This window comes from Falco biarmicus, chromosome 5, assembly GCF_023638135.1.
Source record: "Falco biarmicus isolate bFalBia1 chromosome 5, bFalBia1.pri, whole genome shotgun sequence".
NCBI classification, from domain to species: Eukaryota; Metazoa; Chordata; class Aves; order Falconiformes; family Falconidae; genus Falco; species Falco biarmicus.
In genome coordinates, this window is record NC_079292.1 from 34726701 (window position 1) to 34754066 (window position 27366).

The 27366-nt window shown below is 41.0% G+C and overlaps 1 protein-coding gene and 1 long non-coding RNA gene across 9 annotated transcripts in view; one reads left to right on the forward strand and one right to left on the reverse strand.

Moving 5' to 3' along the window:
* Positions 1–9483: 9483 nt before the first annotated feature.
* Positions 9484–27366, forward strand: LOC130150266 (uncharacterized). 6 transcript variants are annotated; one of them, XR_008822173.1, is made up of 6 exons: positions 9484–9907; positions 11652–11779; positions 11873–11972; positions 15400–15469; positions 22951–23193; positions 25070–27366. It is a non-coding gene; the product is annotated as an uncharacterized LOC130150266 (long non-coding RNA). The 6 variants fall into 6 exon arrangements; XR_008822177.1 differs by having other exon boundaries at positions 22951–23161; XR_008822175.1 differs by lacking the exon at positions 25070–27366 and having other exon boundaries at positions 11873–12086; positions 22951–25053.
* Positions 15517–27366, reverse strand: part of LGR5 (leucine rich repeat containing G protein-coupled receptor 5) — a 93210-nt gene continuing 81360 nt past the window's right edge. For all 3 annotated transcript variants that reach the window (XM_056341010.1, XM_056341011.1, XM_056341009.1), the window contains 3 exons: positions 22407–22552; positions 21323–21406; positions 15517–19506 (listed from right to left, as the gene is read on the reverse strand). In XM_056341010.1, the coding sequence (XP_056196985.1) occupies positions 18416–19506; positions 21323–21406; positions 22407–22552 (1321 nt within the window). In that variant the 3' untranslated portion in view covers positions 15517–18415. The remainder of the gene's footprint in view (positions 19507–21322; positions 21407–22406; positions 22553–27366) is intronic.

Consider the following 27366-nt stretch of genomic DNA (forward strand, 5'->3'; position numbering starts at 1 on the left):
CCTGAGGGCCTGGGATTAAAATCCTTTGAAGGATTAATTCTTATTTTCTAGTCCTAAAGATCTGAACAACAGCTACACGGTGAGAAACATGCGAAGCAAATCCAATGAGAAATAGCAGAGGTCTTCCTTGATGCCTTTTTTTCCTCATTCTGCCTGTTGTTCATCTGCTGATAATAACTCTGGCATTTGCTAGATAAATTTGCTGATAAATACTCTAGCATTTGATAAATATAGTGGCCAAGTCTCTGTAAGTAGATGCCACAACAGCCTGAAACTTTTGCCTGTTCTTCAGCCCTTACTGCTGGAAAGACTATCCATGCCAGACAAAAACTTCTGGAATTTCCATGCCACCTCTTGCTGATGGCATAATCTGCATTTATCTGACAAAACTGATGAACTACCTAGCATCCTTTTATTTTTTTAAAAAAGAGTATAGCCTCGTTTATATTTTGCTTACTAACTGTAACAAATTGAACGTTCCCCCTTCACCCCAGACTCTAGGTGTGTAGCCAGTGCCAAAGGAAGCCTTCCTGAGACAAGCAGAAGTGATCTCCTGGGACAAGCAGAAGTGATCAGGTTTGGTGCACTCTGGAGCTGGCTGTTTTAAGATTGCAAACCGTGATAACTATTACAGAGGGGAAATTATCCTAGTAGAGTTAATGATCATGAGCATGTTTCTCCTAGCAATGTATGGATAGCGATGTATGGATGACTTAAAATGTCCTTGATCAAGGAAAATTCACTTGTAACATGTTTGAGGAAGCAATTGATGGTCCTGATAGGGCAAGATAGGCAAACTCTTCATTGCCACTGCAGTTGCTGTGATGGTGGTACTCTTCAAAATCTGAAAGCTGCAAATCTCTAGAGAAATCTTCCCCTCTGAGATACTCTCACAATGATTAAAATGGAGGAGTCCTTCACCCAGAGAGAACTGCCAGAGGCTGGCCTCTAGTGAGGAGGAACGATCGGAAACATGCACAGCAGGGAGCAGTCACAGAAAGCTGCCCCATGGAAGCAGGTAGATCAATGAAGGAAGAAAATTATCACAAAATAAAAGTCTCTTCCTTGCAGAAGCTGGGTTCTTTGTTCCTCAGAACCACTCTGTTAGTTCTTTTACTCTTTTCTAGCAATTTTGGACATCGCCCAGTTTTGGTTTTCCTTTGGTCCATAAAGAAGACCACCTCAAGATTTTGAAAATCATCAAAATATTATATTTATCAAGTAGAGTATTTAATAGGATATCCTTGAATTGAATTTTCTGATAGAAGAAAAAAACCCGAATTCTTGACTTGCCCATCTCTAGATCTTTGGGATGGGTTCATGTCCCTGTTCATCAACCTGCATCTCTCCTTGAGCTGGTCAGACCCTGACTGAGCGCCTTCCACCTCAAAGGTAATTTGAGTTCATGTCCCATGAAACGTCATTCAGGATTACAGGGCAAGAAGGTTTCTGGTTTATGTGAATAAATAAGTCTGATCACCCAGGTTTAAGTCATGGAACAATTCAGCCAAGGAAAGGGTACACTGGTTATCTGATCGACTCTTTAGGATTATGAGCAGACTTCTTCCATATGAATATGGAAACACAAGCTGATTAATAACGACATTTCTCCCCACTAGTAATATTTCTATGAATTTCAAAGACAGGGTTCCCAAGTGATGGTCAGCTAGTCAAACCAATTGCAAACCGGTTTCCCTTTGCAGTTTTATGTTGACTGACTCTGGTCATATCTCTGCTAGGTAGCTTTCTGTGTTTTGGTTCTGCCTTGGTTTTTTTGCCCTGACAGCCATCAGCTTCCTGAACTGTTGTGGAACAAACAAAACTCCATCCTCTTGGTTTGAAGGACATAATTTGTGTATCGCAGAAAAGCACAGGCTGTTTTACTGACACAGATTTTGGTGGGATAGGAAGAATGCATGCTATTTATATTGTTTGTGGGAATACAGATATTTTTAACAAACTGCATGTAATCAAGCCCATTTATGTTTATGGAACTTCCTTGTAAGTTGTTGCTTAAAACCTCCTTTTCAGCACCTGGCTAATGAAGTGATTTATTTTATTGGTGCTGAGAATCTCAAAAGGAAACAATCTGAATAATTTTGCTAGATGCTGTGTCACATATTTGCACCTGAAAGATTTCAAAGATAGTTTCTAAGTAAGTTGAATGTAAGCATCTTTGTCTTTGTGGTATTTAGTTACAAGATAATAAATCTGTGGGTTACGTATCTAATGAAAAGGCTGTTGGCTGACTATCTCTACTTCCTTTATCTAACGTATTAGAGATACTAGTTATATATCTATCCCACAATGGGAGTGTAATTGTAGATGTGGTGATGCTCCTAACTAGCCTGGGTAAAGTACAAACAAAGATGCAGCAGCATTGACTTCAAAATTTTTTAGCATTTTTCAAGTCCTTTAGAAATGTGAAGTAGGTTACTGAGGTAGTTACAGTGCATAGGAGTAATGGATCTGTACCTTTCCTGAGGAATCAAGACTAAAACGAGCAGGTGTCTTTACATGCCCTGCTGTTTCACCTGAGACTTGGGATCATCCTACCATTGGTCTCAGGAAGCGGTCAGGAATGAGATGACAGCAGAAAAGGTCTGTTTTCCAGAATCGGCCAGTATTTCATGTCAGGGGATATCTGTTGCTTTGAAGAACAGTGCAGGGGTGTTAGCTTATCCTTATCTGTAAGGTGGCTTAATGTTTGCAAGGAATCCAAGATCAAAATTTGCCTTAAAAGAGGGTATAGACGTTAACTGCTACTTTTCTTTTTTATTGCATACTATTATTTGTTGTCCTACCTGAGTAGCAGATAATAAAGCAGAATATGGCTTGTAACTGAAACTTAACCTTGTAAAATTGTTGGCAATGAATTACCTATGTGTCTGTTTGCTCTCTGTTAATGGGAACATAAAATGCAACCATAAAGTTTGCAGTGCTGCACCTGGGGTACTGGCAGAAGTGACCATGTCATGGCTCAGTAAAATGTTGGCAGAGAGTAAATGGGACAAGCCTTTCAGTGCAGGCAGCATGGCCTGGTCTAGCAGAAAACAGCACAGAAATTACAGGGATGCTGTTGTGTAAGTGACTTGCTTCAAAGAGTCTTAGCTGGGGAAAACTGCAACTTTGGAAAAGGGAATGATTTTTAACTAATTTCTCACTTCTACTGCAGCATGTGATGGCAGTAGGTGATCTGTGAGGAACATTCACTCTTTGAGATGATAATCCTCATTGATTTCTGTATCTGCTCTTTATTTTTGTGACAACTGTGAATCTGTCCCCCATTTGTGATACTTATAGTTAGGTCAGTCCCTTTCCCGGTCAGTTTGAGAAAACTGTGTGGCTGATGGAAGGAGCTTGGGGAACTCCTAAGTACAGGTCTTGAGGGCAACAATGTTTTGTCTTGTGTTGACTAGAGTTAATACAGCACCAGAAGGAAGGCAGAACTGCTCCTACAAGCTTGTGTGAGGAAGTTTCAGTTACGGTGATGTGATGTGGGAACAGCCCCTATTTTTCAGCCCATCCCCTGTAATCACGTCTGCCCTTCCCACCTGCTTTCACCTGTCCTTCCTGAGGCTTCCTTCTCCCTCTGAAACCTTCTGTGAACTCCCTGTCTCTTCTAGAAGAGACATTAAGGCACCTTTTTCTGCCAGGAGTGGTTGGACAGATTTTGGTAGGAAGGTCACTGCCAGACCTGCACTGTTCAAGTCTCTGTACAGTCAAGAAAAGCCAAACTTTCTCTTCTATCTCCTGCTAAGGCAGCAGGAAAGGGTGGCCGGTGTATTCCTTACATGGCCCTAGACAAACCAACAAGGCTGGAGCATGCTTTCAGAAGGGCAGTGGCTCTAAATGGTTACAGACATGATCTGTAATCATCGTTCCTGTAAAGCGATTGAGGGAGGATCAGCTAAAAATCTGCCTACACGGAGGACAAAATCAGTGGTTTAAGAAATTATATGCCCCAAAGCCTTAAGATATCTGAAGCTATGCCTAAAGACACCAGTGCAGGGTATGCCGAAGGTGTGATGAGATGCAGGAGGTGGTGTACAGCAAGACCAGGTTCTGTGGCAGTTGCATGCTCCAGTTCTGTGCAGACAGCACAGACACCTCTGCCTCCTAAGCCAAAGTCTTCAATAGAAGGTAGCGGGCAAGAAGACCGATGTTCCTGGGTACTCTGAGGCACCTATTAAAGAATAAGAATTGGGCTTCCTACTGAAATGATTCTCTTAAAGGAGCCTGTGTGTCTCTGTTACTGGAGAATGAGCCTGGAAAGGTCAGCATCTGTGCCTCAAACTAGCTTTTGGTGTCACCAGTCAATAGGACATTCTGTGCCGTCTTTGAGAGGAGCATGCGGCATGGACGCAGAGACCTATGATAAACTTCATAATATATAGACCAGCGTTTTCAGATACACGTGCAACACTGGGAACAGTCATTCACACCAGCCTTCAGCTTTCCCTCTCCACTGGCAAGGGCTCAGCCTATTTGCAGAAGATAATGTGCTTTTTCTTATCCAGAGGATTTTGTTGGTCTTTGTGGTGCATTCATTCCCTGTCAGTCTGAAACCAAAGGTTTTCGTGGTGTGTGACTGTGCTCCCCACAGCACAAATATATGATAAAAGCATTGTTGGGTATACAAGGCCCTATACTGGAAGAGCATTGTGCAGACACATATTTAAGCAGAAGTTGGACAACATTATAAAAGCAAGCATGGGTTGGTGACAGTAATTCTCTCTCAGAAAAGGTTAGGCTCTTTTTTTCTTTTTCTTTCCCCCACTCCTTCCTGGATACAGAAAAAACAAGCAGGACTCTTGCCCTTAAACCATTTTTCAGCCATCCATCCATGGCATATTTTCTGCTAAATTGTCAGAAGCCAAACGTGAGAGAGCTGGATAAAGCTGAAGACTGGATTATGGGCAACAATCTTGTTTAGAATGCAAAGAACTTCTGCTCCTTGTTTTTGTAGTGGGTCTGTTTACTCCAGCTAAGCAATGTCTAGGGGCATGGCATCTGGCACTCACACACCAACTCTGAACGGAGGAGTTTTGACTCGGTAAATAGGAAGTCCAGCTTCCACATGTGTTCTGGTTGTAAAGCCCCAGTATAATCTGACAGATCGTCTGGAGAATAGTGTGGAGAGAGAAAGATATTGCACCATAAATAATGTAAGTGGATTTATAATTGCATGATGGGAGATAGGGAAATGACCAGTGGAATTCATCTGGCAGGCAAAAAGTCAATGTTTTTGTCTGAAATGAGCATGTGAGTGGCCCAGTGTTTGTAAAGTGCCAATGAACACAAAGCCTGTGCTTTTATCACTTGTTCAGCATAATCCTTCCCAAGTGCCATGTTGAGTTATTTTTGAAGGCCCTGTGCCAGGGCTTTAGCAGATAGACCTCAGTCAAAGTTAGGCTCGATTGTTGTATTTGTGTGCCTTTCTGCCTTTTTTCTGTCCAACCCTACTGAGCAGTCCAGAGGCTTTCAGTTACGAAAAGTGTTTTTTTGAAATGGAGCAGTGAGAAGCGTTCCAGCCTGACCTTCTCTCACCAACATGTGGATGGGTGGAGAACATGGAGGTACAATGCCAGAACCCAAGTTCACTCCTGGTGTTGTACACACTCTGATTTCTGGTGTAGTGGAAGTCTTTAATCATGACTGGGACAAATGGCTCCATAGAGAATTGTCCATAGAAACTTGGAGTCAAGAAGCCTTAATCCAGCCACAGAGCACCCACTGATGGGCTACTGGGCCTTATCCAGGAATGTTTATGTTTGCTAGATTGCAGGCAATTGGACAACGGAGCAACTGGAGTCTCTAAGCAAAGTCAGAAATTCACCCAGCTGCCTGCGATATAGTTCTTCCAGATCTGCTGGACACACTCATAAAATGCTAATCCTAAACCCTGGCCCCTATCCCTCTGTACAATCTGATTTGTGCCAGAAACTCCAGAAACGCTGGTTGTATTAATGGGATTGGGCAAGACAGGGACCCAAGTGCAGGCTAACAGTTCGTCATGCTGTTAGCAGGCTCCCTGGCATGGTTCTGGCTCATACAGCATCTACATTAGTTCACCAAACAGTAACCGGGGCAGATCAGACACTTCCCAATACATTTTATGGACAAGGAGAAGGCAGGAAGAGGCAGCAGCTCGGCCGCTGGCACTGCCTAAGCCCCTTCCAGCTGCAGCCCTCCAGTGCAGCTCACACCTCCTTTCCCTCAGGTCCTCTGAGCCAGCGTGAAATGCCAACCTCAGGACTGCCGTGATTAAAGGGCAAGTTATATAAAGTTACACAGGGTGAAAGAGGGGATGCTTTCCTAATAAAGTGATTATTTTTCCATATGGCTTATAGAAACTGTTGTAGTGATGGTAATGAAGATCCCAATTTGACTACACAGTCAAATGTGTGCAGATTGTGGTATTTGCTAGGACATTTTCACTCTTGAGGACTGTACGTCTCTTGTCATACGTCTCTGCTGTAATTTGCACGCTTGCTGGGCTGCAGTATTTAGGTTGTGCACGTGGGCTGTCGGTGGGCTGCTGTACTGTTTTCTCAGCTTCTCCAGCACGCTTTCTAATGCCCCACCTGCCTTCAGATTCTGGAATCAGGAACTGTAATACTTCAACAGGTTCAGGACATCCCTGTCCCATCTCTACCCTTCCGAATACTCTGGGTTTAAAACTTACCTTTTTAGATAGCTGAAGCAAAAAGAAACGTGCTTTTGGTAGAATAATAAATGCATAAATAAAGTATGAAAAAAGTAAGTCTCAATACACTTGATTTCCTTGATTTCCTGACCATTCTTCCGCACAGACATGAGAGTCCTCTGTACAGGATTCCCTAGCCCCATTTTCACCAGATCTGCTTGGCTGGGGTCTGTTTTCTGTGCCTTTGGTTTTCCCGCTATGATTTTCCTTAGCATGGCTGATGAGATCCTTTTCTCTTGTAATGCTGGGGCCCTTTGATCAGTTTTATTAGTTGATCTCTTCATTGATTATTTCCTTTCTGCAGTTGCAAGTGTTTTGCTATGACTGGCAACTACCCTGCTGATCAAAGATGCTGTGTTTTAGGTGGAAAACCACTGAAGCCTTAAGGGCTCCCATTGCCAGCCTTGTGCCCATCTCCATCACCACCAACACTGGAGAGCCTGGGACCGTTCCTCCCGCCAGGGGTCCCAAAAAATGGGAGCTTCCTCAAATTGTCCTTCTAAGTCTTCCGGAAGAGGGATGACTTACTGGACCAGAAACTGAAAAGGGAAATAAATGTTCTACAGCGGCAGTGAGGCACATTTGGGCACATGGTGGCACTAGGTGCCTGGTGAAACAGGACCAACTTTCCCCAGCTGGCCCTAGCTGCCCCTCGGATCTGCATCTCTGATGGAAAAGGCAAAAAGCCTGAGCAACGAACGGCAAGACAAAGTAAGAAACCTAGGTTTCCAATAGGATGTCTGGGAATACTCTTTTAGCAAGTGTCTTCCTCCGTCTGTCATCTGTCATATGGATTCTGCTTCTGGTCATATTACACCCACAAATCCCTTGGGGCAAGCTTTTCCTGTAATGCTTTCTCATGCTTCCCTTGCAAACAAACCCAGGGCACATTCCTGCTAGCTTATTAAAAGATCTATGACATAGTTATCAAAAATCGTGCTCACATTAAAAAAAATTATTAGTTTTTTAAAAGGTGATGGCTTAATTTTTAGTCTGGGTCCTTCAGAATCTTTTAATGGCTGGCTAACATCACGTTGGCAGCCTAAACTTCTGAGCCATAAAATGTGAAACTTTTAAATTTTTTCCTTATGACAGAGGTATTTCATTTGGGGTAGAAAATCTGAACTACACAAAAGGAGAAATTTGCCAGGGAGCTCTAAGGGGGAAAGAGAGCTGAACAATCTTTTTCTAATTATCCTAATAGAGTGCCATTATCAGAAATGCTCTGTGCTCCATTGGGAAAGAAAGTTATGCTAATAGGAAACAAAGACATTTGATCCTTTGTAGATCAAAGCACTTTTATGATGCTGCTGTCATTATGAAAGGCTCTTGGTGTAAGAATGGCACTTAGTGGACAATGGTTCTATTGTTTGTCATTTATTTACCTTCTGAAAAAGAAATAAATCAGACCTAGCATATCATTTATGAGGTCTCAGAGCTGGTGAGAAATGCTTCGCTCTACCATGAAGCCACAGTTTTTAGGACTATGCTGTAGTTCTCTGCCTACACACGTAAGAAGTTCAGCTGTGCAAAAAAGGAATATTTGGCATGGAAATGAAAGCTTGCTGAAGTCCACTGAAGTATAGAAGGTCCTTGCAAAGCCTCTGAATTCCACACTGGAAACACCTGTGAGCTTTCTTACCCTTTTTCCCCTTCTCTTTATGCTTACTTGCATTCAGAGTTTAGCTCTGAGAGCTTTCAAGCAGCTTTTTTCCTTTTGTATTTATGCAGCACTTAGAGCAGTGGGATGCTGGTCCACGACCAAAGCTCTAAGGTGCTCTCCTAACACAGATAATAATAAACGTAGAGAGAGATCAATACAGAGAACAGTTCACCTGTGGCTCATAAAATGGATTTCTTACTGTTCTAAAACCCTCTGAGGAGGAAAAAGTGCTTAAAGACCTGGAAATGCCTATGTATACCTATACCAGCAGTGTTGTGTAAAGGAGTGTCGAGAATATGGGGAGAGAGAACGTATTTCAAGGGAAAGCCTATCAGTTCTTGTAGGTAGAAAAGCAGTGTACAGGGACAGAACTAAATAATGAATACTGGTAATTTATTTTGACTTAGTTTCCGCTCTGTACAAGCTAGCATCACTCATTCGTGTGTAACTGGAGTGATTAGAAGAAAAAGAGTATTTGAATTTTGAATAGCTTATCAGTTCACTGAATTTAACCCTTGATGAACCCAATAAACCACAATGATTTGTTTTGTTTGTTTTCTGCTGACCCTTGTATAAAGGTGGGTTTTTTAATGGTTTCTTTTTTTTTCATGGAAAAGTTCTGTTTCTGCGTGAGAATCTTTATCCTCTTTTTTGACTGATCCTCTGCAAATAGTCTCAGACTGTGGGTGCACATACATGTCTTTATCTAAGACTGGAGATCTTTCTCCCCCCTTCTGCAATACCAGTGAAGGGTGTTGCACAGCCCTCCGCTGCCATTTCAGTTTGCCTTTGCTGCTGTTTGGAATGATACACTTAGTGACAATGAGATTTTTAAAATGTTCTTTCTCCAGTTTCTTCACAGGTTGTCTTTTCTTGTGCCTCTTCCAAATTCCACCTGTCAGCCTCTATAGAACCTCTCTGCTGTCTTGAAGATGGGCAAATTGCTAAGTGCTCTGCTTGCGGTACTTTTAAGCCTGGAGCAAGGAGGGCTCAGGCCTTTCAGTCGTGAAACTTCTTGTTCAGGAAGCTGGGGGCCTGCAGCCAGATGCCTATATATAATAATAATAACAATAATAATAATAATAATAATAACGCTGTGTATCATGTCACTCAAGTCTGCCAATTTTCAGGTAGATAAGCCGTGGACTTCTGCATCATACCTGATATCTGCTCCCATATTCACACATGGCCCTTTTGGGAGCCGATCAGTTTAATCTAGACCTCATTGCTTCCCTCCTCAACAGGACGCACCATTGCTTTTTTGGCATAGGCATCATTGCTCAAAGTTTCCTCCAGGTATTCCCTTCATATCACATCAGCACGGCCTGGCAGCTATAGTTCCCTTGATGTATTTGTCGGAAAACGCTCCGGTGAAAGCAAGAGAAGGGCCTGGTCATCGCACATGGCTAAGGAAGTTTTGGTGTCAGGTCTCTGTTCCTTCATAAGATCTTCAAGACTGCTGTTATTTCCAGATCAGCTCAGCGAGAACTGAGACATCCGACTCCCTCTGCTTTTGAAGTGCTTGGCTTCACAAGGTAGGCATCGGAGGGCTCTCTTTCCTAGTTACTCCTTCAGTAACAGAGGAATAACTCCTCACAAAGGGTAGGAATGATGTATTAGTTTGCAGTTACCCTATTATGTGATGTAGTCCCTAGACTGGTAACCTGTCTCCCTTTCAAAGTAATCATTTTTGCATACTGGGGTTATTTCCCAAATAACCAGCCAGTTAGATCAGTTTATCTCCATTGTGCTCCATCACCCACACCCCCACCCCCACACCCCACCGCAGACTGGTACTTTGCTCTCCTCATGCAGTTTGCAGATTATTTCAAGATGGGGGTGTTTAACCCATGCAGGGGACTCCATGTTTCTGCAGGATTTGACCCTGTGCTGTGCATCCACGTGGATCCCTTCCAGCTTCGCTTCATTCTCCTATTAAGATGGTTTTCTTAACTGTAATGATCTGTGCTAGAAGAGTGAGAAAATTTAAGACATTATGACTGATCTTCTTTATATCTTATTTTTCAAAACCTGGGTGGCAGAGAGATGTAGTTGAATAGTTGTCATGCTGTGCACAGGGGAAATTAAAATTCTTAAAATGAATGCAATGAGAAAGGTCTTCATGTCCTCAGAGTACATGGCTCCCTGAAATGGTTTTAGACTGGCTTTGCAGGTAGCAATGCAAACTTGCCCACAAAAGCAGGTGAAAAATTTTCAGCCGACTGCCCTGTGACTGCAGTTGTTGTATATTACTGTAACGTATGACTGGGTAACTCCTGTCACTGCCTCTGCATCAGCCTATTCTGTACTGATGATGGTACCATTTCCAAGTGTGCAGGACACCAAGACCTACAGCCTATACCATCAATAGGTCTAGTAATTCATATCGTTATTCCGCAGTTTGGGAAGAAAGTTTCTTGAAACTAGGAGCTGATATAGACTCCCCTTCACCGGGATAAATGCAAGCAGGAGTGCATGTCCCCAAAACTGCAAAGCTTTCTGGAATCTAAACCGATATGTGAGAAGCACAACTTGGCTATTACTTAGCCAGCAGCACGAGAGGAGTGGGACAGAGGAGGTAGAGGTGGCAGTGGGGAAGTAGCAGCGTCACCCAGAGCAGCAGCTTTTGTATGAACAGGAGGGCAACGGTGTCGGGTGAATCTGTGGCTGAACAGAGAAATTGTCCAGTTGCCTTCAAGGCGACAGCATTTTGAAGTGAGCCACAAAGGAACGGGATAGTGCCAAAAAGGTATACTTCCTGAGTATGTCCCCTCCGCACCGGGCTTACACAGTCAGCGTATTCCATCATATCAGGACATTTAAAAATACAAACAGGAGTTTCTGCACAGACACGTGGGGATTCCTGTTCTCCAACAGGAAACGCTGATTGACTTTAATTGTTGCTGGAGTTAAGACTATACTGTAAATGAAGTTCCTAAATCCTGCCCATGGTGCAGAGAACTAGCTCCTGGCCTTAAGAAATTCATACTGAAGTTGCATGACATTAAATGGACTCTCATGAATGTAGTCCTATTTTTGCCTTTTAAAATATTAAGTTAGCAAATTGGGTCAGAATGAAAAGTGCTAGATTAAAGACTGTTCCTGCAAGTTGTGAAATGACATGCTTTCTTGCAGGGTAGGTCTTGCGAACTTTGGCCTGCTATTTGTCTTGTATTTTGGCATAGGACCTAGTGTGATGGATTTTAGATCTTCAAGTGTGAACATAAGTGATGACTGTTCTGGCAACTGGAGCATCTTAAGCCTCTCTGTATTCCACAGACTGGAGATAGGTGTGGGCTGGTGTTAAATTTGCTTGCAAAATGGAGACAAGTCCAGTGGAAAATTTGATGTTTATTGTTTTCTTCAAGCTTCCTACGATTTTCAAGCAGCTGTAGGTGAAACTTGAGGTAAGTATATAAACCCTGTTTTTAAAGAAATGTCTGTCTTAGTGCTACAAATAAGCTTTCCACCTTGCTGATCGATCACACTGAATTTAACAGGTATTAAATAGCCACGTCATCACCAAACAAAAGAGCAAACGTAGAACTATGGCTACCTTTTTTCTTAGAAGGCCAGGAGAGCTCCTTCTTGAAGGAAAAGGTCAGTTCATGAACTGGAAATGCTGATAATAAATGCGGTGACATCTATAGATGGTCCTGAGAAGCTGTTGTTATGCATGGAACCAAATTAATAACTGCAGACACCTGTCAAAACGTAAGTGATTACATACCAAGAATGACACTAGACGATAAAGGAGATGTTTGAAACTTCCTTGAAGTATTGGTTTTGAGATTTTAAGGCCAGTTGGAGAAGACTCTTAGTATATGCATGCATAATACTTAGTGGAAGTCTTGAAATTCACAATGGGCAGTTTTTTCCCTTGTTAATGAAGCATATTTTTTGCTTGACAAGTGGAAAATGTTGCCACCTGTAAAAAGATTAAATAGGGATTTTGAGTGGACTCTTTGTGACTTGAGTTTTTTAGAAATCCTGGCTGTGGGCCAGCTCTCAAGAGGAATATTCTTAATGTTTGTTTTTTCCTGTGACTGAGATCGGATCCTTAGATAATTTTGACAATGCCACAACAAATTGTTTTATGGGGGGAAAATACTCATATTTCCTATGTCTCCAGAGTCACTGGAGCACAAGTCTGTGATTCTCATTATGTGAACAAGATGTTCTTAATGTTGGCGCTGCCTTTTCTTTCCATTACGCTTGCAAGTGTTGGGTAAAACACATGGATTTCCTTCTACTTTATTAGCATGGGTAAATTTGAAATTTTCTTTAAAATTTCTGGAACTCTGTTCAAGCAAAGACAGATAAAGAGTTGAATCAATTTCCTAGGCTCAGTTTAGATAAGGTACAATAATAGCCACATTATTTTTTTACAATAACAATGTGGCGGAAGGAGAGATTTGTCCCCTGGTTGGCATTTTACGTAAAGAGAACACAAGGCACTTATTTTGTTTGGTGGAGGTGCTGGTCTATACTTTGCTGGTGGAAGCAGTGCAGCTCTGCTGGAGTTTGAGAGCTATGTTCTCCTGCAGTACCTGAGCATCTGCAAAACTACCGTGCCTCGTGGATCTGGAAAGGTTTTTTTAACACTGTTGCTGCTGCTGTGATCCTAGTTCAGGTCTTCTGTTACTAGCTTTCCCATACTCGTGTTCTTACTCTTCTGTCTCCACTTTCTTGTCTTCCAATGCTTTCCTGAAGAAAGAACATTAGTTTTGCTACAAACATTTTTCATTACTTGAGCTTTTCATAAGTGGTTGAGTAATGAGGTTTTCAGCAAGACCTTGACTTCCATACTGCAACCTAAACTGATGACAGAGAAATGGCGGACGATGAGATTATTAGACCAGTGTTTCATACAACAGCCATAAGAAATAAGTGGTGCTCAAGACTGTAAAGCTGGAATTCCTATTACAGAGCACATGGATAGGAGATAGTTTGATACTTTGTGCTGTGGCAGCAGCTTTCTTGCTGTCCAGTATATGTAGGCCACTTAGGCAGAAAGCAAACGCGGAGCAGCAGCAACAGCAAGGAAGTGGTTGGTCTCAATTCATGATCAAGTATGACCACCAGGTTACCCAGGGATGTTCTCTGCCGTTCTGGGAATGAGGTCTGAAGCCACAGGCCCAGCTGATACAGCATTTCATGTGCAACATCATTCTCTGTGCTTCTCTGCTAGTGTCTGCTAAGGCTTGGCCTTTATCCCCATCCACCTTTCTTACAGGTGACCCCATCTTCTTTATGGCTTTCACTTGTACCTCTGACTAGCTCTTTTTCCCTGCCCATTCACATATCTCCAACTTCCCTGAGAACAAGTTCCCAGATACAACTCAGTAATGTACCTAGCGTACCAGAGCAGTGAGCTGGTGGCTCGCTCCGTCTGCTCCACCTAAATAACCCATCACATGAGCCTGCAGTAAACTCTCCTACAGGTGTTATTGCAGATAACAATATATATCTGTGGCACGAGTGCTTTAAGGAAGAAGTCACCTGTACTTACGTGCGATAGTACATTGCCCAGAACATCCAAGTTGTGACCACAAGCACTACTGCTCACTATTTGGTACATAAATTAATAAAAATCTTTCTTCCACGTACCAAGTCCCTTCTGCAGTGAGGCTTTCTCCAACAGCCCATTCATTCTTCGTAGTTAATTCTTTTCCCCTTCCGTGTTCAAGCCACAGTATTCCCCTTCTCAGATAACACAATTTCATTCTTCTCCTTTATGGCCCCCAGCTCTAATACTGCTTATGCTGTTTGGTACAAGTAAGGGCATGTGAAAGCATCTTTACTGCCTGTTTTTTTTACCATTTAAATCTTCTCAGCCATCACACTGCTTCCATCCTTTTCTATCCATTTTGAGCTCTTCATCCTTCACAAAACTTCACCACCCTTCTCAATATCCCATAAAACTGCCTATTGTATCCTCTCTTGAAGCCTTCTCTCCTCCCTGGCTTATGAACTCCCCTGTGCTGTCTTTGTCATGCTTCTGGTTTTTTACTCCTAAAGATAATTAATGCCTTTCTCATCCCCATTCACTGCTGGTTCTGTCCCACCTCAGTAAGGCTATTCTGAAACTCGCCCAATAAAATTACTTCTCTGCGGGCCCTTCTGGCTGAAGTGACCCCATCCTCTCTAACCTCCTCATCTACGCTGAGAACCTACACACTCCCTGCTAAGATCAATTTACATCTAGGATCATTTTACTTACTTTTTCAAAATCTTTCTAATTTGTTACTTACCATATGGAACGAATTCCTGACCAAACAATTGCTTTCTCAAGAGTTTTTACGTCATTGGTGTTTTACCTCTTTCCCTCAAATACTTCACAGAGATGACTTACAGTCTCTGACAAACAAAGCACATGTAACTGCCCTGTGCTGCTGTCCCTCCTAACGGAATGCATCCATTGTCTTGCCTTTCCTCGATGCCTAGATGATGACATGACTGTGCTTAGCTGCTGCTTGTCTTTAGTTCAACTGAGCCGTAACTGCCAGCGCAGCCTGAGCAACCTGACTCTTGCCAAGTCCTATGTTTTAGGGCCCCCCTTTCACTGGCCCTTAGCATCTGCATCCTATGGATTTCATACATGATGTGCTACTGCCTCTCTCCATGTATCAGATGAACTTTTCCAGCTGCTTGGTAATCCCCCGTCCTGCTTCACCTGCCACATAAGGGATAGGGGAGAAAATAGGGAAGCATGTGGGAGAATTTGCTGCCTCACCAGAAGCAGCAGCCTAGTGCAGCAGAACCTCATCCCTTACGTGGTTCAGTGCGGTCTGAGACCTGCTGTTCATGCATGCGTGCTCGTCGTCTGGCCTGGTGCATGCCCGTATCACACAGTCGGAGGTGCCAGTCTCGCAGGTGGCAATGGTGAGCGGCCGTCACTGAGATATGGACAGCGTGCACAGGGAGCAGTATCTGTTGATAAGGGTCTGTGAGCAAAGTTTTGGTGAAAAACTTAGTCTGTCTTGAAATTAAACACTATGCTTTCTTTTTTTTTTTTTTCTCCCAGGACACCTAACGGAGCATGCAACCTGTAATTTATACTTCACCGAGAATTCTGGAAAACTAGGGAAGTTAGTGTAAGTATTACAATAACTTTGGAAGGAGTAATTGAGGACGCACGCCATTTTGTGAGGTGTTAGGTCCTAATTAAATGCTCTTTACTGTGTAGTCACATTTTATTACAACTTACGTATGTTTTGAACACTGATAGAAAAGAAAGCATGTCACCTATTTACAATCACTACACATTTACATTATATTATTTACAGATAATGAATTTAGTAATATATATGAGCAGAAAATATAGTAAATATCAATATGAAACTGTACAGGGCTTAATCTCATGTCCTTTACTGTGGTTGCATTTCACTGTAATAATAAATACAGTTCTATATTTACACATTTTACTTTAAAAATCTATTAAATGATTTTAACAATTTCAAGTTTACAATATCCGATCAAAATATTTCAAACATGCTTACAAAAATAAGACACAAAGCCTTTAGGACTTTCTGCAAGCTAAAACAGTTCTGATAAAAGAGGCTTTCTTTAACTAGTCTTTAGAATTATAACATTCTTTTGCTTCTCAAATCACTTTACAAACTTCTTAAATATAGCGAGCTGAAAGGAATTTCACTGACATAAGCAGTGCAGCACAGATGGACCCCAGTTAAATTAAAGCTAAGTAAACATGGTAATAGCTATTGTGCAATGGTTGACTGATCGTCTGTTTAATCCAAAGTGGTTTCAGGCATTGTTCTACAGCTGTACGCTGCACTGCTTAAAAAGCCACAGGAGATAAAGGATTAAGATAAGCACTCAGCTGACTTTATCATACATAACTTCGGCACCGGTTCATTTTCTTTTCCTGAAGGATGAACACGTCAGCCAAAGTCAACTGATGCCATCTGTAACTGCAAATCTAAAAATACGCCAGTGTGAATGGACAAGAAAATCAAGGCGTATCTATCGTTGGCAACAAATTCTTCATTGTGAAAATCCATCCTGAGTCCCAGGAAGTTTTATATACAGTAACAGATGAACAACAGAGATCATCTGTAACTGATTACCTTAATTACTGGGCTAGCCTAATCTTGGTAATGTTAAAAAATTAGTCTCATTCACCTGGAGGTTGAATGGCCATTAACTGAGCAGTGAGGACTAGGCTATTAAATGTTACTCCTCGGGGAGCTATTTTTAACAACAAAAAAAAGGAAACTTGTGCACTTTCATGTCTTAAATGATCAGCTTACTTGAGCAGAAGGTGCCAGGCCTGAGAAAAGGATACTGGAATATCCCCTGATGGCTTGGTTGAGGTCAAAGACTGATATTCCAGGGAAGTGAAGGTGGCTGTGTTGTCTGAGATATTTTGACTTGACAAAGACCTGAAATCTCTTCTCTCTAACTGGGATGCTTCTGATGTGTAAACATACCTGCATTGATTCAGCAAAGTATTAACAGATTTAAAGCCAGACAGGAACTCTGCGCTAATCTAATCTAAGCCAAAGCCATTAGAAGGCCCTGAATTCCAATAGCTGCTCCAATACATTTTTTGGCAATATATCCAGCTTGAATTTAGAGATTTTTGATGACAGAGTTCCACTAGCTGATGACCGTCACTGCCAACAATTCACACCTTTATTTCTATGCTGCATATCCCTAATGTCTAATTCCGATCTATTTTACCAGATTCTTCTTTTGAATGAGTAGTCCTCTGCTCTCAAACTTCTGTTTCTCAAAGTAGCTGCTTGTAAACTGTGATCAAATCACTTCTTTCTTAAGCTGTTTTAAGTTTATGATATTCATATCCTTTTCAATTTCACAATCTTCTTTACAGCATGTGAATGCAAGAACTGTTTGAAATATCCCAGTAGTGCTTGCATCAGTGCTAAGAACACAGATCATACAGTCTCTTCACTCCTTGATATTGCCTTGGCTAAGGATATTGGCTGTCCTTGGCCAAAAGGACACAGTGGCCTCTAAATCTTCAACTGGCTAGTGACCATGAACTAGAAGGTTTCTAGAATCACTGTTTCGCAGGACAGAGATCATGCCATGAACAGGACGACATTTTTTTGTTCCTAGACAAATTACCTTAAGTGAATGTTTCTATGTGAGTGCCTTTAGTGTCCTTTAATTGCCCTAAGCATGCCAGTCTTTTTTTTATTGATGACTTTCTGTATAGTATTTTCCACCCACAAATTCTATAAGTCATCTGATAATTTTATCAGCAGTAATTCTGGGAGTAATTCTACTGGCATAGTAGCAATTCAGGACTAAACTGTGCAGAACCTCACTGGAAAAATATCCACATGACAATAGCTTGCCATTTACAATTACATTTCAAGCACTTAACAGGATCTTAATTAACTTCTTTCACATCATGTTAATTCTGTAGGTTTAGCTGACAATTAAAAATGCTTTATCAAGTCAGACGGCTTCTAAAAACCAAACCAAATGTCAGTTAAACTATTAAATCAGTTTTATCAAACATGGAACTTCATCAAAATCTATTCTGCAGAAACCTTTAGGACTTGAACAGGACTACTCTTCCATTTAGACACCTTGCTGAATGCAGGCCATACAGAGATGCTTATAAAAACAACCATGGCACTGAAAACCTATTATTAAAACCAAATTACAATAAACAGGAATAAACCCACCAGTCCCTGAAAACAAACTGTATCAGGTGATGCTTTGAAAAAAAGTCTTACCAATTTAATATGCTATTTTTGCTCTTCACCAACTGATGCCCTTTCTGAGTAGTTCTACTTTAAAAGAGAGCAGCTGATACAACTGGACAAAATGCAGAAGCTTTCAGTTTCTTCATCCCAGCATTTCCAAAGTAGGCTGAGAAGGCTCATGTATTGGATTTTCAGCCTGCTGCAAGTTTTGTCATTGTCTGTTTTCTGACGTGTGTAACAATAATTCAGAGGCACTCTCTAGCTTATATGCACACATCAATACTTGCTTTCAGGATTAAAAACTTTGTAAACAGGTATTTTCTTTACTGCCACTGAAAACTAGCGACATGGAACAAACGCAACTGATGAAAGATTGCAGCTTTCTGTCATTTGGTACGACGATGGCATTAGTGAATTGCTGGTAGGCATATCATATGATATGCTGGCACTTGTGAAGGTTACCAATGCTTGTGTTGAGTCACAAGATTGTTTTTCTATGTCTTCTGAATTCACAGAGATCAGGCTAGCATGTTTTGATCTCCTCCATAACAAAGTTTGCTTTCGCAGACTTCCCAAGTCCTCCTTAAAGTGTGGATTGAAAAGTATATAAAGGAGTGGGTTTAGACATGCAGGCAGTGGGACAATCACTAGCAGTATTGACTTAATCACTTCTGGGCTGATAAAAGTGAGGTTTAGTAAGGAGGAAAAAGATAAGAAGGCCACAGGGCAATAAAGAATGCAGTTAGTGAAAAGTAGCAAGGCTATATGTTTGACCATAGAGCAATCCCAAATGCTGTCTAGTTCTCCCTTTTCTAAACTACAGTAGAGCTTTGTGTAAGCAATAGTCATTACCAGAAAACAAAGGGAGTTCAGCAATACCAGCGCTACCATGTAGCCCATAGCAGTGGGCTCTCCAAACGGTAGTGGCAAACAAAGTGGAGAAACCCCATACTCACTTCTAGTGAGGAGTGGTATCGCTGCAATGATTAGTGCCAACATAAAGCAAAAGAAAATGGAAAATTTTACACTAGCAATGGAGGATTTTGTTTCAAACTTTGTAGCGTGCTTCACAGAGAATGCACGTTCAAGTGCAGCTAAGGTAAGAAGGAAAATGGAAGCCTCTGAAGCAAAAATGGAGAGAAGGCCAGTTATTTGGCAACCAATTCCACTTTCCCACCGTGCTCCGTACTGAGCGAAGCTCCCAAAAGTTGATGCATCCACGCTAGCCAGCACTCCGCTGGCCAGACCCATCAAGGCATTTACAATAGCTATTAAACCAATCAAAAGTTTTATGGAGGACATACACAACGGAGATCTGAAAACTGTAGCAGACACCAGTGCATTGCAAATGAAGGTCAAACCCACTATGGTCCACACTCCAATTCTGATCAGCCAGCTACCAAACAGATGGTCACATGGTTTGAAGGGACCTGAAATGACAAAATAGAAAGGGCAAGGGAAACCCATGTAAACTGAAAAGTAATTTTGTGCTTTCTAAGACATTAAATTTCATGTGTCTTGCAGGTTCTCAGCACAGCCAAGCAGTGAATTTCAGTCCAAAAGGGGAGCTGGAAATTTGCTTTTCCTTTGGAGTAATCTGAGACGTTGACAACATGCTGCTAAATGCATGCTGCATGTTGCATTACTGGTGCACATGAGTCTTTGCTCCTCAACTCGAACAGTCTATGGGTTTCTTTTTGTGCCTAGCAGTACAAGTGCAATGTGAACTTTCTGTAGTTTCCAGAAATTCTGAGATGTTTGTTGGTGTGTAAAAAAAAAAAGCTGAAAAAAACCACCTCTCACTAAACTAGGACAAGCTGCTAATGAGTCCTGGTGAAGTGTGACGTAATGGATACGGACAGATGCACTCTGGCCGCCTTTTAACACGTCATTACACAGTCCAAGAAAATTGAGGCTGCCTTTGCATTAGGAAGTGCTGCCTTTTTGGAGGGTCTTCTGGTGACTTGTGGCTAAAGTCAGGTCATTATGATAGAAGCCTGCTGTGTATTCTCATAGAATTGAGGTGCATATATTGTGCCATTGAAGCTGAATGCTCTGCAGTCTGAGAAACATTATTTATCTTGGTATGAGCCAGCTATACTCCTTCAAAGCAAGTCCGTCACAGTGGTCTGTGCTTCTCCATGAAGACACAAAGTCCTCAGCTGAGATGCACTCCATATGACTGCAGCTGTTGCCATCAAGTAGGCTTCTATTGTGTCAGTTTGCATGTTTTTCTAAGATACCATTAGAAAGATCAGCATGGAAGCTAAATTTTCTCTTGGGTCTGGTGATAACCTGCCTTGGAGACAGCAATGTTTTTGTGAACTCGGTAGTTATATTTAGGCCATAGGAGAATATGTGATGGTCAAATAATTCTAAATTCTTTGGCTTCCTGCCTTTTCTATTCCTCTTTACATAACTTTAAAAATTTTGTTATTATTTGCTATTACAAACAAGGATCTTGGCTTGGAATGAATGCTGACTTACGAGTTGTCACTTGGGGTTTTTTGTTCATGTTTCACAATGAAAGACTGGCTAGAGAAAATGTTTGCTGAATCAAGCAAGTAAAACTTAAGACCATGGCTGTTAAAGCTAGAAGTGACCTTTCAAAGACATGTTTCTTTCCTTGCCTTAAAGGAAAGTTTCAGTGGAATTGGTGACTTGTAGCTTTGCAATTCAATCAATGCATTTTTTTTTCCTTTCTGCCACACTGTGAAGCCAGGGATGCACCATTCCGTAAGAAAAATGACGGTGCTGGGGGTCCTTTGTGATGGACTGTGTACGCCAGTACAGTAGTGCTTGGTATTTCCTAGACACTGAACTAAACTGTGTGTTGTTCAGGAATCTCAGTTATAGAATAACTCAGTGAAGTTCACATGAATTACTTCAGGTTTGCAAAAGACTGAGCAGATTCTGCTCCCCTTTATCATCTGTGTCTTGGTAGAACAGTCTTTGCTCTCTCATTCCCTTAAGGGGATCAGTTCCTGTGAAAAGGGGCCCAGAGTGAGGATCTGCTTCAGGACTGGGTAAAACTTTTGTTATGTTCCTATATGGATTTAGTAGCTGCATAGTGTTCTGGACTGCAATGCAAAATGTTATGTTACTGTGCCAAGTATTTGTATTAATCTCATCAATTTATTGCAAAACATCATGTTACAATCCTAGTATCAGATTCAGAGTTTGCGCTGCATCTAGAATATCTGGTAATACTGTGCTTGGACTCCTATCTGTCTGGCAGTTTCATACCTGGAGAAGGTGAGCATTGCACTGAATGATGAGCTTTCAAATCTTCTTCAAAGTCAAGAAAAAAATCTTCAAAGTCACGCTCATCTGTGGGAGAGAAAATACCCAGATTTGATTTTGTAATTTTCAGGAAAACTTCTTTTAGTACAAATTGCAAAAATATCTGTGGTATTTAAGGCCTGGTCTTGTCCCTTTGCCTGCCAAACTGCGAGCAGAAGCAGATGCATGCCTACCTGGTTTTGAAATACTGTACTCAGGATTATTTAAAAGGTTACATCACTTCTCTGAAAATAATCACTTACAGATACGGTCTCTATTACCTAATTTGCAGTGTGACAACTGCCTAGGAAGGAGTTCAAAATATGAATTCTGCTGTTGCACCAGGCTACTAAGAATTAACCCAAGTTTTTCTGTGTTCCTCACGTCAACACCTTACCACATATTCTTGGCTCTATTTTTGCTGGGGCTAGCCCTGAACTGAGACTTAGTTCGCAGGAGCAGAGATGGCACAGAAAGCAGCAGGATGGTATAACATGTATAAGTGTACCTACATAACAGGTCAATTAACAGACCTTGTGCTGAAGGGGAAGAAAAATATAGTAGTCATCTGTCCTGGAGAGCAGATGCCCTCGCTGGTACCCAGGAAGTGCTGGGAAGAAAAATATCAACAGCTATGCCAAAGTAGCCATGTAAGCTCCACGACTCATCCTGAAGCATGTGGGCAGCAGGAGAGCCAAGGGTGCATTGCTGTTTCCAAGACTGCCGAGAAACTAGATCTTTGCTGGCCTGCTCTTGGATGGGGTTACATACCAGCACCACTTCCCGGTCTCTCACATAAAGGGAAGATTTCACTTCCCACATTATTATAGTTATTATTTAGATGGAAAGATGAACAAGTGAGATTTCTGAAGAAAAGGCAGACTTGAAAAAATGAGTTTGCTAAGTATAAGAATGCTTGAATAACATATTATCAGGCAAGAGAGAGGGAAAGGCTGCCTCCGTGACTGTAAAAGAGTATTGGAGTTGTTTAACATCACGGGCTGCTCACAGCCTTCAGGTATATTTAAAAGCCAATGATGACAATTACCGTGAATTTGTAACAACCCAGCATCCTTTCTGTGAAAATCGTCAATGCTGCTATTCTCATCTTTGTTCCATTGGCTGGAAATTTTGTAGTGGCTCTCACAAACTCCAAAGGCACAGCACTGATAAGCATAAGGCATTTCCATGACCCTGTAGAAGAAAAAAAGGAAGCGTGCCATGATACTAGTTTAGCACCAGAGTTACTGGATTGTACTACTCCTCCACTGCTAGCACAAAGGAACTTGGTGAAATAACCACGACTGAAATACCTAGGGGTAAAAATCAGTCATCGTAATACAAAATGAGGACTCAGAAATAAAATTCCGCATCACAAATGCAGGTGCTTTCTAGGCTAATTTTAGTAAAGGCACAATGAAGTTTTCTTATGCATTTTCATGGGAGATATGAAGGTAGGAGACATGTGCCTTGCTGATGAGCGAATGTTACTCTTAGAGCTGTATTTCTGTTATATGATTTTGAATGATTTTACAGTGTAACTCAACAGTTTCTCTATGTTACTTTCTTAATGTTTTCTCTTAAAAAAGCAGATCCAAAGATCACAACTGCATCCACCTTCCTAACAGGCAATCCCAAAACATAACTTCCCAAATGGAATTTCTGCAGTTTTGGGAGGATGAGATCTTTTGGAATTCAAACTTTATCCACATCTTTCCACATCCAACTGTTCTCACAGTAAGACGGCAAAAAAGAGATTGTCTCTCGTGCATGGATCAAGAAAGCAGTGTTCTAAACCACAAGGTGAATGAATCGGGCACTGTGTGTGAAAACAGGTATCACTGAGGAAAATATTTTACTTTATTAATTGTCTTAGAAATGAGCATGGTCATTGCAGGACACTGGATGCTCATTCCTAACTCTTTTAAGATCATTGTTATTCCTAACACATAGCTGAGTATAGGTCAGTGAGTTTCAATGATTTTGAGGGTTTCTGTTGTCAGAAAATTGCTCATTTCTAGTATATTCTGAACTTAATTCCTTTGGAGATGTGCAAATGCTGGGGTAGCAAAGAACTACATATATCCAAGTTCTGTAGAGTACTGCTTCTATTCCTTAAAAAATATTTTATGCTTTGGAAGCAGAGATACTTAATTTGCAGAGTTCACCAATAGTACACAGTAAAACCTAACAACACACCTTAATTCCAAAAGCCCAATAAATGAAAAAATTCAAAGATAAAGAAATGGTTAGAAGTTATTCTGACTTAAAAGGAATAAACCAGAACTAGGTCCTCCTATCACATTACTTTCAACAGGTTAATCACATAAATTAACATAATGAGCATTGCAAGCAACGTCTAACCCCCTGAAAAATCCTCCAAGAAATCAGTCTGAATCGAGCCCAGTGCCAACAGGACTTAAAACTTGCGTGCCAGTCAAAAGCTTGGTACAAAGGGAAACAAACAGAACCCCAAGCTCTAAAGTGATTTTTAAATTAGTGCATTCTGGGGTATTTAGATTCTATATACTTACAATATTGTTGCTAATTCCCAACAGAAATACAAAAGGTACAGATACTGTACCCAATACAAAAAGCTACGTAAGGTATTTTTAAGGTACTCAGTCCAATAAAAGTTCAAGATAAACCAAGATCTAACTATCAAGCAACCTCATGCCAGCAGATTTAAATATTTAATTTCTAACTAATTTCTGTGTATGCCATCTTTGAAAATAAGGAATTGTCTTGATTAAACATTTTGAACTTATTTCCCAGAAGCGATTTTAAATATATTATTATCATTAAACCCACAGGCTACTAGACTAACAATCTCAATCCCCAACTAGAAATGCCCCTTTTCTGAAAAAAAATCCCCATAAACACCAAAAAATTATGAGAAGATACACTGACAGTTCTGGAAGGTGATCACTGCCACTTGTGGCTTCAGACCTTTTGGAAGACATTCGCACAGCTGGGGCTTTTTTAGGCTCAGGGGACTAACGGAGATGTATTCCCTGGTTATTCCAGCAGCCCTCTGTGCTTAATAATGACAGATGTCCAGACGCCGCTGCACTCCGACCAGCCTGCTGGTCTGTCATACGCTGGAAGTGAGGACCTCTCACATTGTACTGGTCCACTACTTCAAGGAAACAGCCAACCCCTAAAACCCCACTTTTAAATTATCTTTAAAGAGGAAGACTCCCATTTCTTAACCTCTCTCTAGATCTTTCTAGCACCCTTTCTTAAACTGAACACTTTGAGTTTCTTTCCCTTGAGTTACTAAGTAATACATACAGGTCTCAAACTGGTGAATGCTTCTGAATCTGTGTGCGAAGTGTAACTGCACAGAATGACTGGGACCCAGAACACAGAGGACAAAACATTCTTTGCAATGCAGAAAAAATACTATCAGCGTTTCTTGGTGACAGAGGAATTTCTTTCTTGCAAAAGATACATTTAACAGCAACAACAACAAAAAACCACAAAAAACTCCCAAGCACAACTGTCAGCTATATAGTGCTGGAAGCAGTCCTTTTTACGAATGATGCTTATTTGATGTGGGTGATTAGATTTGGACTTTGTCAAATTAAACTCTTTTAGAAACACTGGCTGAATTTATTTTTATATTCTGCTTATCTTACTGATGATATCTGTAGCCTTGAGAATTTTCTTCCTGCAGCAAGTAATGCCTCTTTTTTTTTCTGTTTTTAGATTAAGCAGCAGAGATCACAAGCTCATTTTCCACCTCACAAAGGTGTGGGGCTGATGGTGAATGGGAAGGGACAGTTATGAAGAAAATACGAGCAAATCACGGAGTTCTTTACAGCGCTGAATCAAAGCATCAGATAAAGAAGGAAGGAGTGGCTGGCAGCCTGACTTTACTGCCCCAAAGCTTGCCATAGCAGGCTCAGCTCAGCTCTGTAGAGCATTCTCATGCCATTGCTGAAGGTGGGGCAGAGGATGCTCGGCTCTTTGATGTGTCTATGTATTGAACAGCAATGACCCCTTTAGATGAGCAGGAAGCTTTTACACAGGAATTTGTTTAATGTTGTAACCCAGTCCAGTTCCAACAGTTACAAAGGGTGAAATTTCCTTTTGTTTTAGATCTCTGTTCAAGTTTGGGGCTTCATGCGTTGCCTGTGCGGTGATCCTGTGTAAAGTCCTGGCCTCATTTTGATTTACGGTCAAAGCCCTATAGACTCCAGGTCAGAATTTTACCCCATTCTCTCCTGACTGGCTATAACTGGTTCTTACAGATGTTAATCAACTCTAGATAAATTAATCATGCTTTTTACACCTTTTTTTAAGACTTAAGCTACTGTCTGACACATCCTTGCTAACTACTTACCCAGACTAACTACACTGTAGTTGCATTTCAGCAATGTACATAATTTTACTGGTGGAAACGTCATATAAAGTGTAATTTTGAAAAGAGAATTAAAAAATCTAATCTTACATAATTCAGTTGAATAGTGGCTTATTCTAGGACTACTGCAGCACCTCTCATGCCTTTGGCCATGGTATATACATCACTATATATTTACTATGTTGAAGTAATCTATTTTCTTGTGTTCACATTCTTTTAAAGAACCTTCAGGTATTTTAGAATTGTCACCTGCCTCAAAATGTGGGCAGTCAGTAAGAGAAGAAAAATTATGGCAGAAGCTCAGTCTTAGCCATTCATGATTTCTTATGGTACTTGCTTCTGAGAGCAATCTGAAGGTCTCTAGTGTAAGAGAGGTGTGAGGCCTCTAGAACTTTGAATGTTCATGTTATAAAGTACATACACTGTGATGAAGTCACTGCCCAATCTGTTCTGTGACAAACTAAAAATACATGGTTTAAGACTTTTAAGGCATTGTTTTGTAACCTTGGAACCACTTTTTGCAGCTCTTGTCTCAGTTTATATCAACCTGCCATCATAGAAGTGTTCTAGTGTGGATCTCTCCAGTACTGTACACAGAGGTTTAATCAACACTGCACTTCTGCTGATGACTCCCTTACTGATAACTCCAAACACTCCACCCCTTTTCATTAGTGGTAACATCTTCTTGAGTTGTCTCCTGGCTAAGACTCATGGGACTTTTCCAGTGCAAAGAGCAAATCTAGTAAAGACATAAAGATGGAACCTCCACCCTTGGAGATATTCAAAAGCTGTCTGGACACAGTCCCGGGCAACTGCTCCAGATGAACCTGCTTTACCAGGGGTGGCTGGACAAGATGAGCTCCAGAGGTCCCTTCCAACCCCAACCAGTCTATGATTCTGAAATTACGTGCACAGTTTAATTGTTTTGAATTCTATGATTTCAAACCTTTTACAGTAAAACATACACAAAAAACATGTTGCACTTGGCATCATCTAATTAAAATATAAAAATCAAGGCAGAGTTAGGGGACACTCCCAAGTACCCTGAAGTCAGAGGCAAAACTGTCTTTACTGTGATTTCTCTATAGTCATCTAGTGACTGGCAGAGCTGCAAATGATCTCTAGAGAACATTTCCTTCCTTTATCACAGAGCATCCAGCAGAAAATTACCAGCATCAAAATGTTTTAGTAATAATGGCAAAGTATTATCTGAATCTTAATCAAAAGTTTACAGAAAAAACATGTTCAAACAAAAGAGGTCAAATGTTTTGGAACTTCAGGAGTATATTCTTCCCTTGGTATTTGCTGTGTTCCATTAAAAATAATGGAAGTTCTGTAAGCACAATCCAGTAGAAGAAGGACATATCACTAAGCTTCTAGCAATATTGTTTTAACAGCTTTTGAAACATATCACTAGGAAGCAGATGTGGCTCGTATTAAGAAAGTACTGGAGTTAATATGTCAAAACTCTTCATAGTTCCTTCAGGTAAAAGTAAGCATAATAAAAAAGTTATAATTTTTGTCATATTTGCTTCAGTTTTAATAGCACACATCAAAGACTGACAATACGAAGTAACATGCGTTACACACTGACACACCTTCCATTGCACATGAACACAAATGTGACTTATTAGTTTTAATG